Raw genomic sequence first — 22,573 nt, 5'->3', positions numbered from 1 at the left:
GCTTTTGATACAGTCTCACATGACCTTCTCATAAGCAACTAGAAAAATAAAGCCTAAAGAAATGAACCTACTATAAGGTGGGTGCACAACTGGTTGGAAAAGTGTACTCAAAGAGTAGTTATCAATGGTTCACAGTCAAGCTGAAAAGGTATATTTAATGGGGTTCTGCAGGGATCTGTCCGGGGTCCATTTCTATTCAATATCTTCACAAATTACTTGGATAATTGCATAAAGAGTACATTTATCAAGTCTGTGGAGGACATAAAAATGGGAAGGGTTGCAAGTGCTTTGGAGGACAGGATTAGAATTCAAAATGCTCTTGACAAATTGGAGACATGGTCCAAAATAAGTAAGACAAAATTCAATAAGGACAAATGCAAAGTTCTACAACTTAGGAAGGAATAATCAACTGTATAAATACAAAATGGGAAATGACTGCCTAGGAAGGAGCACTGAAGAAAAGGATCTCAGGGTTATAGTGGATCACAAACTAAATAAGAATCAACAATGTAACACTGTTGAAAAAAAAAGTGAATATCATTCTGGGATGCATTCACTGGAGTGTTGTAAGCAAGATACAGGAAGCAATTCTTTCACTCTACTGAGCACGGATAAGGCCTCAAATGGAGAACAAGAACAAGTTAGACAAACACGTGGTCAAGGATGATCTAAATAATACTTAGCCCTGCCTCAATGCAGTGGACTAGACTAGTTGACCTATCAAGGTCCCTTCCAGTCCTACATTTCTGTGATTCAGTGAGGCTTAACAGAAAAAAAAAAAAAAAAAAAAAAGACATGATATCTGACACCAAATGTGAACAGGATGCTTCCTCAATCTGCTTTAAATACAAGTTGTAGCTGCTCTGAACCTACGCACTTCCTGTAGTTTGGTACTGTTTATAAAAGGAACGCAAAATGAAACAAAATCCAGACCCAGCCTTGTTCCCAAGCTTGGCTAGTCCAAGAGTTCGGCTCTGAAGTTTTACTTACATGAGAAAGTTTTTTTGGTATAACCCAAAGTGTAAATTTAAAACACTATAGTTATATTGGTATAATTAAAGCCCTGTGCAGATACAAAACTTGTATTTGCATCTGATCCGCAAACATGGTCCAGAGATGCGTATATCTGCAGATTTGCATGACTCTAGGTATAACTCCTTGTGTGGAGACTTAGGTCCAATATTGACAAATCACTGAGGAATGCTATTGATGTAGCTTGAACTGTCGTAGAATGAGCTTGCACCCACTGAGGAGACATAGTTGAAGTTATTTCATATGCAGTCTTATGATGTTTAGAGATCATCTGTAAAGAGACTGCTTGCTGATCATATGACACAAACAGACAAGGTGAAGCATGAAATGGTTTAGTCCTGTCCAGATAGAAAACTAACATCTAACATATGGAGATGCTGCTTCTCCAGAGATGAATGTGAATTAGGAAAGAACAAAGGTAAATATATTACCTGGTTCAAAAAATCCAGAAATCACTCAATACTAAAATGTTGGATGTAGCCATAAAGTCACTTTCTCCTTGAAGAATTGTGTGTAAGAAGGCTCTGCCATCAAAGTCTGCAATTCACAGACTCTCCTCGCAGATGTTTTTATAACCAGGAATGAATTTTTTCCCACACAAAAGTGGGAAGCGAAAAGATTCCAGGGACTCAAACAGAGGTCCCATTAAGGCTGCCGGTCCCACAGTGGAACCGGGTCTTGGACCAGCAGATGGAGATGAAGGATTCCTATTAAGAATCTTGCTATCATGGCATTGGAAAAGACTGATTTTCCAAGAATGGGGGGGGGGATGAAATGCAGAAATCATTGCCAGATGCACCCTCAATGAGCTAAGCGCAAGGCCCAACAACCAAAGATGCATCAAATACTTTGAGATGTCTTGCATAGAGGCCAGCATCAGTTGAACTCTGTGGGCCAACAACCACACAGCAAACCACTTCCATTTAGCCAAATAGTAGACTTTCTACTGTTCAGCAGAACCTATTGAAGGCCGCTGAACAACACACTTCCTCCTCATTCAACCACGAAGCAAATACACAGTCAGATGCAGGGAGCTGAGCTCAGGATGCCAGGGATGATTGTGATTCTGCATTAGGAAGTCAGGATGGAGAGGAAGGTTATGGGAAGCTGAATCCACAGCACAAGGTCAGAGAACCAACACGGCCTTGGGCAGGCTGGGGCAATGAGGATGAGCTTGGCCTGACCCGCTTTCAGGTTGAGAATGACCTGTGAAATGATCAGGATCAGAGGAAAAGTGTACAGAAGAGCTAACTGCCAGCTGAGATGGAAGGGAGCCCAGACTGAGACCCTCGAGAGAGCAGAACAGAAGGCATTTTCTGTTGTTCCTTGTAGCAAACAGGTTGATTGTCAAAATGCTCCAAGCTGCAGAGATGATCTGCAGGGCACTTGTCTTAAGGGACCACTCATGACTCAGGGAATAATTTCTGCTGATGTCCATGAGATGATTCAGTGTGCTGGGCAACTGATTGGCTCTTGGAGTGATATGCTCCTCAGTGCAGAACTGCCACAACCTGGCTGCCTCTTGGCAGAAGACCCTGGTGTGAACTCCTCTTTTCCTGTTCACAAAATATATCACGGTGATATTGTCCATAAGTATGCAAAATAATGAGCCCCAATGTGATTCAGGAAGGCATTGTTGATGGCCCAAAGCTCCAGCTCGTTGATCTGCAGTGAGGCCTCCTGCGCTGACCACAGACCTTGAACTTTCAGCGACCCCAGTCCATCTGGGAGGCATTGCTGACAACAGACCTGATTGGTAGGGGCTGGACAAATGGAATGCCCTGGAATAGAGTTTCCAGAAACATCCATCACTGCAAGGAATCCAGGACCAGTTGAGGTAGATGGACCAATCTGTCCAAGGGGTGGAGAGTCAAATGGTAAACTATCCTGAGCCACATTCAAAGAGGTTGAAGATGCAACCCTGTGAGCAGGACCACCTGCGTGCAAGCAGACATGTGGCCCAAGAGTATCAGGCACATCTGAACTGTCATGGAAGGCTGAAACTGCAGACCAAGGTGAATCACCTGAAAATGGTCAGAAAGTAAAAACACTCGAACTCACACAGTCTATTAAGGCCCCAGGGAACTCTATTTTCTGAGCATGAACCAAAGTTGACTTCCCAGTGTTTAGGATGAGACCCAGTTGTGCAAGCGCAGTGTAGTGTCTATGTGAGAAAGAACTTCTTCTCTGGACCTGTCCGTCAGCAGCCAGTTGTTCAGATACAGGAAGATATGGGTTCCCTTCTTTCTGAGGTTCACTATCACCATGACCATACACCGTGGAACTATTTCCACCACTCCCAAGGTTAGCAGAGAGCTGACCAGCTCAGTGAGCAGTGTCTTGTGAGGAGGGTCCCTGAAGAGGGATGGGGAAGGGGGTGGAAAAGGGGTGTGGAGAGAAACTGGATTGCATAGACCAATCTGACAGTGTCTAGGACCCCGTTGTCAGAAGTAATTGAGTGCCAAGCACTGTAAATATGAGCTGGCCAGCCCCCAAAGAGACAGGGAGACAAAGAGGGCAGAGTAACTACTGGACCAGTGCTCTGGACTAAGGGGTCAGGTGATTAGCAGGCACTGAGAGAGGGCATGTGGACTGTCTGAAACCTGACCCTGACTGCTTCCTCTTGTGGGATCTATCCCTCTTTCTAGGGTAGTCCCGTTGTTTCAGGGAGAAAGGCTGCACAAAGGAATGCTGAGGGCAATATTGTTGCTGCTGCTGCATCCCATAGTGGCGTCTTTGTGTGGATGGCATGTATGCTCCCAAGGACCTCAAGGTAGCCCCTGAATCCTTAAAGGAGTGCAAAGTGTCATCAGTCTTGTCTGAGAACAAGACTCAGCCATCAAAGGGCAAGTCCTCAATGGCTTGCTAGACATTCAAAGCAATCCCAGAGTGTTGCAACTAGGAAGCCCTCCTCATAGTAACTGCAGATGCCGTCACCCTGGCCAATGTGTCTGCAACATGAAGAGCGGACTGCAAGGATGTTATGGCCACCAACGAATGCCCGAATGCAACGAATGCCCGAATGCAACGAATGCCCGAAACACCTCACATGGCCTCAAGCAACTAGTCCTCAAATTTGGACACTGCTGACCAGTTGAGGAAATTATACTTGGACAGCAAAGTTTGTTGATTCACAATCCTCATCTGTAGGGACGGCAAGCTGTAGATCTTCCTGCCCAGATGATCCAACCACTTGGAGTCTTTGTCCTGTGGGTAGACTTGAACCTACCCTGCCAGGCCCTGTCATTTAGTGCTGTTATGACCAGGGAATTCGTAGACAGATGGGAATAGAACCTTTCAAATCCTGCATGGGAACAAAGTAACATTTTTCTGTGTGCATAGGTATTGGTGATACCAAGGCCAGTGTACTCCACAGGGCTCTCGATGGCTCGAGGAACACGTCATTGACCAGGAGGGCCACTCTCCCAGGGACAGCAGGCTGTAGAATGTTTATCAGTTTGTGTGCGTTTTCCTGGAAAAACTCTGCCTTGATGTCCAGGGATGCGGCTACATGGCATAAAAGATCTTGGTACGTTTTGAAGTCCTCTGGAATAGAAGGGGAGGATGAACCAGGCAGCACAGCATTATCTGGTGATGAGGACAAGGGTCTCAGCTAAGTCAAAACCTGGTTTGGCGCTCGGGAAGATGCACCCAGAAGGGAGGATTCCAGCATTTCTGCAAGGAGGAGAACTGTCGAGACCTGGGCTTGCAGCTGATTTGAAGTCACCACTTACATCGATTGTTGCTGCCTTTCAGAAACCATTCTACAATGCCCCATACTGGCAATTAAATGGGTGCAAGCGCTCCTGGTGAGGATGTGCACAGCCAACACAAGGAGCATAGTGTGGATGTGTAAAACTACTTCAATTACTGCAGTGGCTGTACATCAACGTAGGTTGACTTAATTTTTTTAGTGTAGACTTGCCCTAAATATGAAGTTGAGAGACTATAACCACACAGAGCTCAAACTCCTGCCACAGGCGGTGAGAAGGAACTGGGGGAGGGGAGGGGCTGGGCACGGCTGCCTCATATAACGAGGGGAGGAGCCACAGCCACGAGGTGCAAGCACTGCCCATTTATGGGTACTGCTAGGCAAAAGCCTCTGGTTCTGGAAAACACACCTCAGTGACATACATCTCTGCAACTGCTCAAAAAACCACCATGTTTATAGTTTGTTCTGGTTAACACTTCATAAGTGCAACAGCCGCCAAATAACTATTTATTCCATTCTCAGTACTTCTTTTGGAAAAGTACCTATACTCAGACTCCTCTGAAAGAACCCTAGGCTCTTCTTCCAGCAAATGCATCTCCAACCTTGTCTTTCTCCTTGGACACTCAATTCTTCAGACCCTGGTTTTCTTACTAAAGCTATTTATTGTTGTAATATTTTCTTTTTATTAAAAAACCCCACCTTATTTCTGTTTTTTGTCAGTTTCCCTAAAATATTCAGAGAAAGCATTTGCAATTCTTAAATGCATGCATACATTCTTCTATTTTTAATACTTATCAAAGAAAAAAAATCTGAAAATTTATAACCCACAGATTTTGTTTTCTATTAAGTTTAATCAAAACCAGTAATCAAACACAGCAGCCTTCTGCAAATATATCCATTCTATATATTTTTCTGATTATTTTCGACCATACTCAAGTTCAGTGAAGTGGCATGGTGCCTGAATTTTATCCAGCCATCAAAACTTTAGGTATAAAATTTATGGAGCACTGCATTGCTCAGGTGATCGGTAATGGGAGCTTGCTCTGTCTAGGCCCCCAGTAAAAATCTAACCCAGGTTAAGTGGGAATGAAAGTTTCAGTGTGACAGCTGCTTAGCCTGTGTGAAAGGAATTGGTAGTCTGTCCAGTTTGAGCGGATATATGCTCATGACAACAGAGTTATGCTCACAGGTATTGTTAATTCAATGCAAATTGCTACCTTTCATGGCAGTTTCAGCACAGAGGCCAAGGACTGAGTGAACATACAGAATTAACTTACCCTTACCCCTATAAACGTTGTTACAGTCCCCAAGGACTGTTTCTTTACTTTGCTCCTAACTGGTGAAGGTAAAGAAAGGAGAGGTTCTAACCAAAGAGGAGCTGTTGCCACCCTGGTAGGCCTTACAAAAGCGCTATGGCAAGGGCTGCATCAAAGCATTCCTGCCCCCATCTTAGCGTAAAAACAGGTTCACGCTAGCCCCCCACTGATTCTCTGGAGGCTGAGAAGACAGTATGTACCAAGGCCATCAAAGAGGCAGCTGACTACAGAAGAGGCATTACAACATCACCTCAGAAACAGGTAAGACTATTGCCACAATCCAGGCACTTTTTCCCTGCCATCCTATTTTGGGAATAAATCATTCCTACAGAGCAGAAAAGTCCATGTCCTGATGGATGGACATACAGAAAGAGTGGAAAGTTTGGGGCAAGCTATTCCTGAGAAGGAGCAAATCTTGGAAATACTAGAGAAAAATTATTAATAATTATTATCAGAGCCAAAATTCTAGCAGCTGAGGAGTCCATTCATCCGTGTGGACCCGCCCATTAGTCTCAGACACAGGGAGATACAAGCAGAAGTAAATGAGTAGTACAGTACCAAACACTGACGGATTAAGTCTAATTTTTATAGTACAATGTATTTCAAACTCTGCAAAGCAAAGTTGCAGATTCTGTCTCTGGAAGTTTATTGATTTAGCAGAAAAGTTAACATCTCTGAAACCACACAAGAGGAAAAAGGGTCTTATGCTGAAAACTGGGACACTGCTCAGGGTGCAAACAAGCTCTCTCTCCTCTTTTGTTCTTCACATCAAAGTTACAGTTTCTTAGCGTAACATGGTTTAGGCTTGGAATGAGGAGACTGGGTTCTATTTCCAATTATCTAACTGGCTCTCCATGTCACACTATACAGGTCAGTTAACAACTCTAGATGTCAAATTACCCGTCTGTAAAATGGGTAAAATAATATCTACCTTTCAGGGTATAGTGAGACTTAATCAATGTTTATACAGAATTTTGAGATCTTTAGATATGTAAATTATTATTGTTATGCTCTTATCTGTTGCCAAACAAATAGGAATCAATTATCCAACCTCAACTTCTTTCCCACTCACACTGACAAGTTTGTACGTATGCACACGCACACAACAAAACTGTTTAAAAGCCTTAGCATCTTTCTTGCTCTTCCATAACTGACAGGTAATTTTCCAAGGTCAGCTAGGGAGAGCTGTTTATTACAAGCATTAGTTTCTTCCTTTCACATCAAAAAGAGGTCATAGAGAACAATAGCTATCATAAACTGCTCTCTCTGTCTGTCCTCCCAGGTAAATAAAGAGCAAGTTTACTACAATTGCATGTGATCTCAAAATCTTCCCTGGTTGACTAGATTTGGTCTGATAGGGAAGTAAGCGCTCCACTTTAGGGAATTTCCGAGCCTGGTCCACTGGAAGGCAAGGGCGGGGGTGGGGGGGGGTGGGAGGGGGAAGAGGATTGCCATACATGGATATAACCCAAGTAACTCTTAATACTGACTGGCAAGGGAGTGCAGAGGGATTACAGGGATCTCTTGGGTCTGGCATGTAAATATTAGTTCACCAAAGAATTTATGTGAAGTCTCAAATGAAAGCCAGTGTCTCATGTTTTTATAGTCTGTATCAAGGTACAGTACTGGTCACCAGCAAGGAGGATGGGGGTGTGGGAGAGAGATCTCTATCTGGGGGTATACATCAAAGTTTTGCTCCACTATGGGAGACTAAGATGACATCCTGGCAACTTGCACTGGACATGTAAAAGGACAGCAATTTTGCTTCATGAAAAAGGGGCCTCAACCAGACCTGGTTGAAAGTGCCTAGAAAGCATGTTATGATTTTGTTTTATATTAACTGTTCGCTTCCAATATCCTTATTCAAGAAATAGTGAGTCTCTATTCTTTGACAATAAACTTATTCTTGTTTTCACAGTAAAAATATTTAAGTGCTATGATATTAAGCATAATGATGGTCCTGAGTTAAATCTTACGAGCTGGTATGTACAGTTCCTTTGGGAACCGCAGTCCTGGTAATTCTGTGAGTGTTCAGGGGATAGGGGGCTGGACATCGCAGGAAATACCCAGAGAATTTGGGTGTTAGCATGTGCCTATCACACCTGTACAGACACAGAAAGGCCTGTGGAGGCCTGGAAGATAGTGCTTGTGCTGCCAGAGGCTGTTGGTTTCAGGGAGCTGATCTACAACAGGCACAGACAAGACTGCTTCACACTAAGGGCAGGTAGTGGAGAGGCACCTCACAACCATGGGTACTTTTGGGGAGCGTCCCAATGGTAACACAGGCAACTACAAAACCTCTCTTAGGAAAAAACAGCATGCTAAAAAAGGAAAATTTCCCCCTAAAAATTGTGATTCATTCCCACACCCGAGCAGTATAAGATACCTATGACATTTTCACAGATCAACAGTCTTACAGACAATATTCAGCTAGATAATGTTCTCTTTATTCTCTAGAAACTAGTTTGAGACCATATTGGATCAACTTGTGAAATGAAAAACAAAATTACTGACTGACTCCAATTTCTCCCATTTCTACACAATGGACCTCAGACACCAGAGGTTACTGTTTCAGATAAAGGTTATTATCTTTAGAAACAAAAGAATCATTAAATCTTTTCTCCTAAATCTGAGACAGATTTCTACAATTAACTCTACTAAGATTGTAGCTATTGATCTTTTATATATAGTATTTCCTTCTAAAAATTCATTTGGTTGGCAATCAGCAAAATGCCAGAGTTTTGAGAGTTAAACTTCAAGTGTTAGTCTGTTGTATGCCTTCCTATGAAACATCTGATTCATGTATTTTACCATGTCTTTCTTCAAGTACTACTTATAAGTAGGACTTAAACCAGGTCAGAACTAATTATTTGTCCAAATTGTGTTGTGTAACCTTTGTTTTTATTGTTTATATTTGCCACAAGAATTGCTTCTCAAAGATTTATGTATACAAGAATGTATATAAAACGTGATGACAGCAATATTCTGAATGCCACTGGAAAAATCTGTCATCAATGAACAGTTTGGGGTTTTTTTTTTAATAAAAAAGGTTTATCTGGGTTATTTGGTATTAAAGTGATTTCATATAATAGTCAATGAAATAAATCACTTCAATGAAAAAGAGAAGATGAAAATACTTAAACCTAAGCAGGGAAAAATCAAAGTTGATTCAGAACCACATTAATGAGCAACTTCTACCCTGAATAAGATTAAATTTCAAGGAAGTTACAATAAAAAGTACGCAATGGGCTTGACTTCCATAAATCACACATATTTTGTATTCATCAAGAGCACACTAACACAACATAACATTTCCCTAGTATGAGTTTGTCAATAAAACACAAGTAAAAAGGTAATGAGAGAGAACTGGAAATGATCAGTGATATACTTATATGCTATCAATATTTTAACAAGCAGCTCCAAATTTGCTCTCTAGCCTGTGAGGAACCTTACATTTATGACTCTACTGTGAGTGAGTGTGGGGAGGGAAGGAAAACGTGGAGTCTGCCTATGCTTTCTTTAGAAATGTTTTGAAACTACCTTTCATTTGGTACAATCTAAGCCATCTTAAAAGGCTAACCATTTGCTCTTTAGGAGCATTACAACAAGCCTGATCTAGAAGAGATGTTCTATTAGTATTGAAGTGGGGATTTAATTGTATTAGAAGCAAGGGAATCAATACAATGTTCCCCTTTCAGATGGGCATGCAGAAGTTTAAGGAGGTGCTGCTGGAAGCCATCGCCATTCCCTCAGTGAAGCGGATGACAATTAAGTGAAGAATACCAATCTTTAAATAGATTAGCCTCTGAGCAGGGGATTAACAAGTGAAAATTTTCCATTATTGGGATAACTGCAGCTTCCTCTGAAGAGTCTGGTAGTGACCACTGTTAAAAACAGAATATTGGACTTGTCTGACAACTCTTGTGATCTCACCAATAGTCACAGTTCCTGTACTCCTCTTAGCCCCTGTGTAGTTTCCAGTTGCATCACTGGAAGAACTACAGCAGACACTTACATACAATTTCAGAAAAGAGGAAAATGGACCTTTGAACAATTTCTGCAACATATAAGATGTAAACATACTTATCATACCAAATACACAAGCCTTTTCACTTCTTTTTATATTATACTCTTTTTTTTTATACTAATTGTGATATCCTTCTTGTGGTACTTCAAGTAGTAACACAGTATCTAACACAGTGTCAGTGGATTGTTTGAGAAATATTCCTTCTATACTCCAGTAACATGAGCTATCTACCAGCGTTTTGTGATCTTTTGTACAAGAAGAACTATATTCGGGAGATGGAAATTAATTTTCTCAACTTAGCCTGTGATTACCCAAAATATGCTCCTGGACTTTTTGTACCAAAAGAAGAGGAGCTAAAGGCAGGTATCTGGAGTTGGCAGGAATAGCATTATCAGCATAAGCAGAGTATGTGAAAGCAGTTTTCTGAAACTATACAATGAAACCAAACTGATGCTGTCTAGTAGTAATGGAGATTATTTCTTTGCTGATGGATAGCAAGTATGCAGTGTAGTACGCAAAACTCAGAGCTGACTAAGATCTGAAGAAGGGAATTCCTTTGGCTCATGAAAGGAGATCTTTGCTATGGTAAATAGCTGATTACATTACACATATAAGTCTGTATATTAAGTATATGCTAGAGTTTTCTATGCTGATAGATATCATGAAGCTTGAACAACCTGAGGAGACTCATACAACTCATATATATAAAGGCATATGTATACAAGTGAAATATTTATTAACAGAATGTTTTAATCAGGCCATTTCATTGTATGCTACACAAATTTGCTTAAAGCTGTTTAAAATTAAATATAAAATGTGTTCTTACCAAAATAACTTGGAAAAGTACAGGAACAAGATTACTTTCTTCAACAAGGCTGTAAAAATAATTAAAACACATTTTTATTTATATTAATGATCTGTTATTTAACACAATGAACTTACACAGGGAGCAGTGCAGCAGAAGTCTTTGATACTAAAATCTGTGACCTAGAACCTCATTCTTTGACTAACTTTTCATATAAATGAATTCCACTCCAGCTATTAAATAGAAACAGCAATGTAATTCTTCAGTGGAAATTACTCCTTGGGCTGGCCTTACTGATGTGAAGCAAATGAGTGGAACAGTAAGAAAATTAATATTTTTAAATGGCAGAAATTAATTAAAATTCAGAAACATACTATCAAACAGGCAATGTAGATGGTGAAATAATTTGAACTAATAGACCACAAAGCATACAGTGAATTTATAAGTATGCTGTGTGGTAATTTTATATGTATGCCCAATTAAATATCTTCTCTACTCTAAAATAACACGGTCCAATGAATTTGCAGCATCTTCTTTAAAAAAAAAAAAGTATTGGGAACTGATCAACCAGCATATTCTAAATATTTTCTCCATAAAAATCAGATACAGATCATATATCATAAGAGGGGAATATTCAGAAAAAGGACCACAGCAACAACAATTTAGATTTACACAGCATTTTTCATCCTACAACTGCAAAAAGTTTTTTATGTGTATTAATAAATTAACCTTCACAACATCCTTGTGAAGTAACCATGGGTTAATTTGCTTCCTTTTAAGTTCCCACTCAAATCAATGAGAGTTAACAGGAACTGGTCCCTTGCTTTAAAAGTGTTCTACTCTGTTTTAATAATTTAATCTTAATAATTTACCTCATACAAAAATCAAACTAAGTTAAAAGAATGTTAAGACCACAACGTCAAACACTAGAAGTTCAAAAATGCCAACATTAAGATCGCTTTTACCACCTTAATTTGACCCCCTTGTATCTCTACATTATGTGATCAAGCAGTTAAAACTATATCATACTGTTTTTTCCCACAGGATTCAGTGCACGGGATGGATGGTGCTCACTCGTTGGGAAGCTATTCGGTATTTCATTTTATCTCATCACTCAATGTGCTACACCATGGCTTAGTCACCACACACCATCCAAACCATGCCACTGAATAAAGAATTATTAATTTTCTCATGGGCTTTCATTTGGTGCTTTCACCATTTATGTTTGTGAAGCATGAAGATTCCCAACATCCCCATGAGATTAGGTGGTATTGTTATCCCCATCGTACAGATGAGGATCTGAAGCATTAAGAGATCAAGGCCAAAACTATACAAAGTGTTCACTAATTTTGGTTGTCAAACTGGAGATGCTTAAAATCTACTTTTTCAGAATACTTGGTATAGTAATACTATGCAGATGAGCCAAAAGCAAACGGTGAGACTCAGACTTTGCTAGGGGATTTCATAGCTACTATTTGCTAGACCATAGGGTAATGATGAGACTCTGAAATCCTGAGGTCAATTCCAGATTTTGGAATGGAGTTTGCTCTATTAGTGTAAACTCTTCAGTACTTGTCCTCCACCAACCTAACCCCTTCTAACCAGTACTCATGTCCCACCAGCCTGTCCTTTTCTGTACCTATCGCCCTGCTCCCCCACAATCTGACCCTGTCTCTTTCAACATCTACCCATACCCAACCTGCTCTGCCCAGCTCCACACCCTTACATTTCAGGGAAGCTTTCTTTTCTTCTATGCTATCTGGGTGTCAGCAGGGGGAGCACCGAGATCATAGAAGACAGTCTCCCTGATACCACTTCTTATGCCTAGTAGCACAATAACAGCCAGAAACAGCAATTACACAAAGTCCAGCTTGGCTCCTGTAGCTCTATGTATATCCCAGAGTAGTACTTGTAGGTGGAGACGAGAGTTGAAACCTGGGCTCTCATGGAATGAGTCTGAACCCCAGTGGGTGGCAGCATACCAGTGGGAGGCAGCATGCCAGATACTTGGTAGCAGAGTGCAATGTACCCTGAAATCCACTTGGAGATTCTCTTTGTTGAGACTGCCTGATCTTTCACTCTTTCAGCTGTTGCAACGAACAGTCTGGGGGATTATCTGATTGGCCTTTTCCTCTGCAGGTAAAAGGCCAAGACCCAACATATTTTGATGGAGTGGAGTCGTCATTCCTCTTCTGAGGCATGTGGCTTCAGGAAGAAAACAGGTAAGTGAATGGATTGATTAATGTGAAACTGGGAGACGACCTTTGGCAGAAGTTTGGGATACAGGTGCAGGGAGATTTTAGCTATACGGAAAGTTGTGAAAGTAGGGTCTGCCATCATGGCCCCAAGTTCACTGACCCTCCTTGGTGAAGTGATAACAAGGAAGGGGACTTTCATGGCATGGAGGGACACGGAGCATGACGACAGTGGTTTGAAGGGTGGTTTAGTTAGTGCAGATAGAACAAGGTTGAGGTCAAGCAGGTAGCTCTGGGTTTTATGGGTTGGAAGGTTCTGATGAGGCCTTTCCAAAACTTAGAAGTCAAGAGGTGTGTAAGACAGTGTTCTTCACTGGGGAGTGGAAGGTGCTAATTGCCGCTAGGCGGACCTTGAGAGAGTTGAAGATAAGACTGGATGCTTTCAAAAACAGGATATAGTCCAGGAGGAGGGGAATCCCCACCACTTCTAGGGAAAGTCCCTTTTATTTTGGTGCCAGCAGGCAAAATTTTTCCACTTGGCCCCGTAACAAAGCCTAGTGGATTCTTTCTTGCTGCTAGAGAGGATGTTTTGCACTTCTGATGAACATGTCCTTTCTAGAGAAGATGCCCATCCAAATACCACATTCTGAGGTGAAGCCACCTGTGGTTTAGGATGTCTGATCTTGCCGTTGTGCTGCATCAGTAGATCTGGGAAGGTGGGGATGGGAATTGGAGGACAGGCTGACATACAAAGGAGGTTGGGAAACCAGCACTGTCTGGGCCACCAGGGGGTGATTAGGGTGATTGTCACTCATCTCATCTGATCTTGTGGAGTACCCGTGGTAGGAGCAGGAGACGAGGGAAGACGTAATTGAATTGGTTCGGCCAGGGGAGAATGAGGGTGTCACCCTGGGAGTGATGACCCAGGCCCCTACTGGAACAATATGCACTGCATTTTCTGTTCACTGCGGATGCAAAAAGGTCTCTGATCAGAGTTCCCCGTTTGTTGACTATGTCCGATAATACAGTGTTGTGGAGTTCCCACTCATGATTGACCATAAATTGTCTGCTGAGCAAGTCGGCAATTAGATTCTGTGCTGAATGCAGCACATCTTGATGAGAAGGTATAATCTCCCTAGAGGCAGAGAGGGTCCAGAAAAGTGTGGAGATACTACGTCTCCCAGAACAAACATGTCCTGGGGTTCTGACACTCTCCCCAGTCTCCCAGAAGTTAAGGGCATCCACTCTGTACCCAGTACCAGCACTGGAGCGATGGGCTTCCCCGAAACAGAATGGTCTCTTGTTTTATGGGGCACTGATGTTGTCAGTGTTGGTGGTCTGTACCCAGTACAGGTGGATCTGCCTTCTTGTGAGGCCTCTTCTCATGTTTATGATGCTTGGCATGTGTTCCCCCTCCACGGCTGGAGCCCGTGGAAGGAGTGTCCCTTTTCTTGGGCTTGCAGGAAGTCTTACTGCCGTGCTTAGGGTCATGGTTCCTCACCTCCTGACTAGGCCCTGGTGTGGGGTCCATAGCGGTGATACCACCAGTGTCAGACTCGGACTCTGTAGCTGGAGGGGCACTCCTGGATGTCACAGGCCAGTGTACGGGGGAGGTTTTCCCCAGCCTGGATTCAAATGAGGCCTTATGGCAACTTCCATGATGTGCTTCTGGAGGTGGAGAGCCCGACCTTCTCAGGTATGGCTGGGGAAGGACTGGCAGACACTGCATCTGGATATGATGTGGCCCTCTCACAAGCAGTAGAGACAGCATTGATGTTCGTCCTTACTAAAGATACGTGGGTAGGAGGCACAAATCTTAAAGCCTGGGGTCTTTGGCATAGTCTAGTATACATGCGTGGGTACATGGGAGGAGGGGTTACAAAGAAAAAATAAGCCCCCAAACTATCTGTTCTACTCTAAAACTACTAAAAACTATTTAAAACAATCAAAACAGTGAAATTCTGTAAAAACTAACTATATACAACTTTGTTAAAATGCACCACACGTAAGTGGATCCTGATTGTTCCAACCAGGACCACGCAGCGGTGAGAAGGAACTGGAGACACAGTCGGTCTGCCCTGTCCTTTATCACCTTGGACAAAACCACGGGGCACATGCGTGGACCAACAGACACTATTTTTAAATCCTCTGGCTCCAGATGCTTGGTGCATGTATGCGAAATCCTTGTGGAATACAATAGGAACCCTCACTCGAAGAACCACCATCACTGGCCTCTTCTCTTAGGTTATTAAAAATGGTACCAATTTTTAAGGATGTTTCTGATGATGAAGACCTCAATGACTGCTAGGAATTCAACTGACCCCACGTACTCATTTCATATAGGCCACTTAATTGTCATCTCAAGATGGATTTGAATTGGTGACTGAGAATCACAAGGCTCCTTATTTCAAACTTGTAAGCCATCCAAAACCTGAACATACACCTTATGTATTATGTTTCTCTCTGAACTATAAAAACACAGAGTAATAATTAAACTTAAATTAACATTTCTCCCCACCCTTACAAGTCTGTCATTATTTGCAATTAACTTATTTTCTATTAATCACCTTATTTTCTGCATACCTGCAGTGCTTCTGGTAACTTTAACATATAAATCGCAGTTCTTGGGGGACAGAGCTAGGTACCCAAGGGAAAGAAACACACAACTGCAGAGCACAGTGAGGAAGCATTTATCCTGAAAAGGTTTGAGATAAAGTGCCACAACCTAACTATAACTTTATAACAATATAACAAGATCATAGAATCATAGAATATCAGGATTGGAAGGGACCTCAGGAGGTCATCTAGTCCAACTCCCTGCTCAAAAGCAGGGCCCATCCCCAATTAAATCATCCCAGCCAGGGCTTTGTCAAGCCTGACCTTAAAAACTTCTAAGGAAGGAGATTCCACCACCTCCCTAGGCAACGCATTCCAGTGTTTCACCACCCTCTTAGTGAAAATGTTTTTCCTAATATCCAACCTAAACCTCCCCCACTGCAACTTGAGACCATTACTCCTTGTCCTGTCCTCTTCCACCACTGAGAATAGTCTAGAACCATCCTCTCTGGAACCACCTCTCAGGTAGTTGAAAGCAGCTATCAAATCCCCCCTCATTCTTCTCTTCCGATCAGGTTTTTTAAAGTACCATTCCACTGGACAGTTTTCAAGCACTGTATCAGCATGATTATCTTAGGCAACATAACTCAAAAATGAATTTGACCTAGCACACTACATTGAAATATAGTATAATTTCAAGTGAAATAAATATTATAGATTTTTGGCTAAAATAAATTCTCTCCTAAGGGTTCAGTTTCATATCTGAACCTCTGAACATTTTGTAACACCATGCACTGTTATGTAGTGAAGTTAAATTCTGGTTAATAAGCAACTTGTTGTACAATGATGTACTTCTAGCTAATTTTCACATTCAATAAAAATATCTGAAGACAACTTTACTGTGAAGAAGGGCAGGGAATAAACTGGAGCATGCTTTTCAACTGAATAGCCACATTTGTGTTCAGAAAAATAAACATTATTGAGAGGTCAGGCAAATAAATTGAGAAAGTAAGTTTTGCTCTCCTACTCCATGTAACGTTTGTTATTTCTTTCCCCTCTGCCCTCACCTGAAACTTAGTACTGATTACTTTTTTCCCTTATGTCCCTTAGAATACACATCAGATGTTTAGAATTTGCAGAGCTGCCATGTGTATATAGACATAGATGGAGCACATCTGCTAATCAACTCAAAACATGGGATACAAAGTGCCATGGTAGTTGCGCAGACACATGTGAAAATAATTCATGTGCACTGACACTCAAACGTAGTCAATTTCCCTTCCACATACAAATATGTAAAAACATATATACAAACAACATGATATGTTCTATATAAAACATACAATGCAAAAGAGGAATACAATTTATAAAAAGGAATATGAATATTTCAAAGTTAAAGAAGAAAACTCAATTTAAGGACAAATTCTTGATCCTGTGAAGTCAACGGTAAGACACCCAAACCTTAGGGGTGCTCTACCAGATCCTTTACACAGGTTACAGCAACATGAAGGCTGACCTTATCTGATCCAGCTTCGAATGGTCACAAGAGGCTGTTACAGCAGTTGTACATCACCAGGTCATAGGAGAGTCCCTGCCATGCCTCCAGGACAGCAGTTGGGAAAAAGGAAAACCATGGGTAGTTCTACACCACCCAAGCATCTCTCTGTGTATGGGAGAAACTCCAAGGCCCAATCTGCCAGGTTAACAGCATTTTTGTAATGGTGTGGAATGGCACAAAGTGGCTGGAGCACAGACTAGAATCAGGAATATAACATCACTTTCTTTTTTAAAATAAAAATTTAGATTAGACTGGATGCTTATGTGGCAAGGAGTTAATTATGAAGGACATTCTGTGGTCATGGAATACAAGGGATCCTGATTATTAAAAAGCTACATAAATTACCTATATATTCTGTTCATGTACAGCAAAGTACAGCTAAAATAAAACTGATCATTCTTAGATTTTAAAGGTCATCTGCAAACCTTTAAAATGCAAGTGTGGAATAGCTGCAGGCTTTAAAGAAAACTTTGCATGCAAAACTAAAGGCATGAAGTCAAGTCATATGGTGTATTAAGACATTCCTGTGACAAAGTTTAAAACTGAATTACAATGACTGGGGAGAGAGAGAGAGAGAGAGAGAGAGAGAGAGATTACCATGCTCTCTGTTGCTGGCTATCATTTAGAGAACATTCTGGGTTTTACAAAGGAAAAGCCTTAAAAATTGAGGAGGGAGAAAGGAATTTGAATTTTAGTTCACCCGTTGAACTCACTTTATAAATGGTTGTATCTTCAAATAAGTTATCAGAAAGGAAAATACAGACAAAATACTTTATTATATTAATCAGTCATACATATTGCATATTGTTTGGAAAATATACAGATGCTTTATATATTTAGGATTATCTTTTATTTGTACATAAGTGACACTGTGTATATAGTATTTTATCTATGCCCATATTTAAATAATCAACTTGCACTCAGAACTTCTAATTGATCGTGTCATATTATAAAGGAATGCAGTCATATCTTACTGATATTAATAAATACCACCTTCTCACTGAATCATTGACTTTTCATAACATTAATAGGATGAGCTGGGACTTGTGCTTCGATTTAAAATAATGGGCAGAAGAATTTATTTTTAAGACATTCTAGTTTGCTTTATGGCCAAAAGGAAACCCATGGTATGAAATTTAACACAAGGCAAAGATTTTTTTAAAAAAATTTTAAACACACTGCTTACATAATTCACTAAACTAGAGAACCAAAACCAGCCATTTTAAATTCAAATCTGTAGAATAAAGCTGGATTTAAAGTCAAACACTTATGGAAATACTTCTCACAAGTATTATCTTCATAATGGTTGGTTATTATGCCTACTATGTTTACAGTGGAAGTAGTAATGCTTTTGTATTTATGAATGGATGCAACTTCACACTCCAACTAAATGTTTTTTTAACCTGCAACACTCTGCTACTGTAATTTCCTTTTGCACATCAAAGTTACAAATTATTATGATTAAAGAACTATACATGAGAAAACATTTTCCTTCCTTGCCCCCAACATCTTTGGTTTCAATTTCCAGTTCTTGTATGTCTTAATATGGAGTATCTAATTTGGGGCATATCTTAAATCATGAGCAGCATTAAAAAAAGGAATTGAGGAAGGAAAAACAACAACTTGATAACTACAAGCCTGATCATGAAAGGTGTATGAACCCTCACAGTTCCCAATGAAATACAAAACTTGTGGCAAGATCCATGGTTTGGAGTTTAGCCTTCTGTTCAGGCTAGTAAAATGTGGGGTTTTGGGGTTGGAATAATATACCAACCTAGGCAGGGGTGTGTGCAGGAAATTAAATTTGACTGCTTTTGGAGCGGCACATTAAACACACACTGCTAGAAGTTGCAGCACAGCACAGACACACACGTCCTTGAAGTTGCAACCACTAGTGGACATGATGGCTCTAGACCAGAAAGATCTGTCTCCAGTCTCTTCCTAGGGAGAAGTGAGGGTGCTCCCTGCTTCTCTGAGGGCAAATAGACCCCCTTAGTTGCTCTTAACCCCCCCTTTCTTGAGTCCCCCCCCTTAGTATCCTTGTCCTAGGGACTGTTCCCCTTAGTGCTTCTCCCACACTCAGTGCCCCCTCCCTCATGGCACAGCCCTATACCCTCATCTCTCCCTTCCCTATACTCCCCCACCACCATTGGGGACCCTGTGCTTCTCCCTCCCACTCTGACTGACCCTTTCCTTGCCTGCCCCACCCCCAGAGACCAGGGATCACAGATGCATGGCCAGCTGTAGCCCTCCGAAAGCTTTGCTTGCTGTGCGGTGCCCTTTGCCATGGGGCCAGGCTGTCATCGGCACTTGTTACTCCAGCTGGGGTGGCTGTCCTGGGTAGTAGAAGACTACTACTGGTTAGGAGGACTGTCACTCCGTATCATTGCTGCTGCTGGTTGGCGAAGGCAGATGGCTGTGGATAGGTGGGTGAGCTAGTGCAGCAGGGGAAACTGACCACAGGTCAGAGCTCTGCGTGGGGCTAGGGCATGCTCCAGGAGCAGACTTCTAGTACAAAACTTGTAGGGGGGCAGGTGCCCCCCATCCTCCCTAAATGGTGCCCCTGAAGGGGAGGACGAAGACGAGGAAGAGGAGCTCAGCTAGCAGCCAGCTGCCCTGCTGCTTCCTCCCTCCCCAGGGTACAGGGACACAAGGAGATTTGGTTGGGGTGGGGGGAAGAATGTCCCTGCTTGCCCCCCTTGTGCATGCCCCTGAATCTAGAGAAAAAGAGAATTTGCTGAAATCAATGGAAATTACAGGTGCTTAGCACTTCAGCATCACACCCTATGTTGGACGAGCAGAACAGCAAAACAATGCCAGCACTCTATTTTTCTAAATCAGTTTGGTTACCAAATATTATACTTTTGTACATGCATCCTGCTTGAACACTGGGCTAAACTCCATCAATGAAAACTGCAGATTTCTTGACGACGCTTGGGGTTTGCACTGGTGCAGCTACATTGTTGGCTGGCCAGTGATTAACAGAAGTGTGACAAATCCCCACTGTAGAAAAGGGATGAGTTTTCCAAAGCACTGAGGTGACTTTGGAGCCTAAATGCCACTAACTTGCAATGAGACAAACTTCCAAGGGCCTAAGCCCCTTTTGAAAAAGGACTTCAGTCACTGTTGAAAATTTTACCCAAGGTCTAAGGATGCATTTTGTGGCTGCCAAAGAGCAGGCACATATTTTTTAATAAATGCCAAAGACTCATGATAAGTACATGCAATTTTGTTTTCTGGATACACCCACTATGTGTAAACAAAAACACTTGTGGTACTGTAACAGCTGATGGAGTCACAGGCTCTTATTTAAAATATAGGATTGGCTGTGTTTTCATTTCTCATTACACAGCATAAATATCCCCTCCGGAGGGGCAGCAATGCAATGACCAATAAATGTCTTCTAGGAAAATCAGAGTTCAACATATGAAAGAGAAATTGGCTTGGAGACCTACGAAACAACTTAAGAGTTCATGCTTAATATATCAGATTGCATTCCAGTCAGTTCCTAATTATTCTGTACTTTTGTTCTGGAACATTGACTGGAAGAAACAGGTGAGCAAATGCTTTTATAGACAAATTTAAAAATTAATGAAAGCAGGAGCACAAAATGAATGTATAGTTTAAATGTTAGAATTCTAAACAATAGATGTTAACACCACTAAGAAGTAAGAATAATAGTAAGAGGCCAATATGGCTGCATCACAAGCTCTTTAATGACCTGAAAATCAAAAAGGAATCCTACGAAAAGTGGAAACATGGACAAATTGCTAAGGAGGAGTACAAAAGAATGGCACAAGCATGAAGTTACAAGATCAGAAAGTCTAAAGCAGAAAATGAGTTATACCTAGCAAGGGATAATAAAGGCAGTAAGAATGGAGTCTAATAAATACATTAGGAGCAAGAGAAACATGAAGGGAAGTCCACTACTTAGCTGGAAAGGAGAGCTAATAATGTATGACATCAAAAAGGCTAAGGTGTTTAATGCATATTTTGCTTCCTTCTTCACTAAAAAGGTTAACTGTGACCAGATGATTACCACAATTAATAGTAACATCTAGGGGGAAGGAACACAAGCCAGAATAGGAAAACATGTTAAAGAATATTTAGATAAGTTAGATGTATTCAAATTGATGGCAACTGATGAAATTCATCCTAAGGTACTTAAGGAAATAGCTGAACCAATCCGTAGAACTATTAGCTATTACCTCCAAGAACTCTTGGAGGATGGATGAGGTCCCAGAGGACTGGAAAAGGGTAAACATACTACCTTCACAAAGGGGAACAAAGAGGACACAGGGAATTGTATACCACTCAATCTAATTTAGATATCTGGAAAGATACTGGAACAAATTATTAAACAATCTATTTTTAAGCACCTAGACAAAGTAATAGCCAACACAGATTTATAAAAAAAAAAAAAAAAGCCAAACCATAACCTAATTCCCTTTTTTGACAGGATTACTGGCCTAATGGATGGGGAGAAGCAATAGGTTTGGTATATTTTGGTTTTAGTAAAGCCTCTGACACAAAAGACTTTCTCATAAGCAAACTAGATCAGTGCTACTCAAAGTGGTGGTCCACGGACTGGTGCCGGTCCGTGAGCCATTGGCTGCCGGTCTGCGTGCACATTGGGAAAAAAAATTGCCAGTCCCCGACATCAGACACCTTGAAAAGCACTGATCTAGATTAAATTATTTCAGCTGGGAACACAACTGTTTGAAAAACCATACTCAAAGAGTAGTTATCAAACTGGGAGGTCATTTAGTTGGGATTGGTACTGCTCTGGGCAGGGGGTTGGACTAGATGGCCTCCAGAAGTCCCTTCCAACTCTGTTATTCTATGATCTAGTGGGGTCCTGCAGGAGTCTGTCCTGGGTCTGGTACTCTTCAATATTTTCATTAATAACTTGGATAATGGAGTGGAGAGTATGCTTATAAAATTTGCTGATGACACCACATCTTCAATTAGCCAAAAAGTAATCTCCAGCTGGGAATTCCCCAGCATGGAAGAATCCAAACTCCAGTTGAAACCAACGATAGGGGTCACTAAGTTTAAAACAAGGACATATACTTAATATCCAGCATCATATTCAATTCAAAACAATTTTGACAAAATTAGAGAATTGGTCTGAAATCAACAAGATGAATTTCAATGAAGACAAGTGCAAATTACTACACTTAAGAAGGAAAAATGAAATGCACAACTAAACAATGGAGAATAACCAGCTAGGTAGTAGTACTGCTGAAAAGGACCTGGGGATTGTAATGGATCACAAATTGAATCTGAATCAACAATGTGATACAGTTTCAAAAAAAGAGACATATTCTGTGGTATATTGGCAGGAGTGTCGTACTTAAGAGATAGGAGGT

General features: G+C 41.3%; 1 protein-coding gene across 1 annotated transcript in view; it reads right to left on the bottom strand.

Moving 5' to 3' along the window:
* The window catches only part of ULK4 (unc-51 like kinase 4), a 381,762-nt gene that overhangs the window by 172,329 nt on the left and 186,860 nt on the right, over positions 1 to 22,573 (bottom strand). The window contains exon 31 of the mRNA XM_084619802.1: positions 10,914 to 10,962. Within this exon, the coding sequence (XP_084475928.1) occupies positions 10,914 to 10,962 (49 nt within the window). The remainder of the gene's footprint in view (positions 1 to 10,913; positions 10,963 to 22,573) is intronic.

This window comes from Lepidochelys olivacea (assembly GCF_965140295.1).
Source record: "Lepidochelys olivacea isolate rLepOli2 genome assembly, chromosome: 2".
NCBI lineage: Eukaryota > Metazoa > Chordata > Testudines > Cheloniidae > Lepidochelys > Lepidochelys olivacea.
The sequence above is the reverse complement of the archived record's forward strand: the minus strand, read 5'-3'. Positions and strand labels throughout refer to the sequence as shown.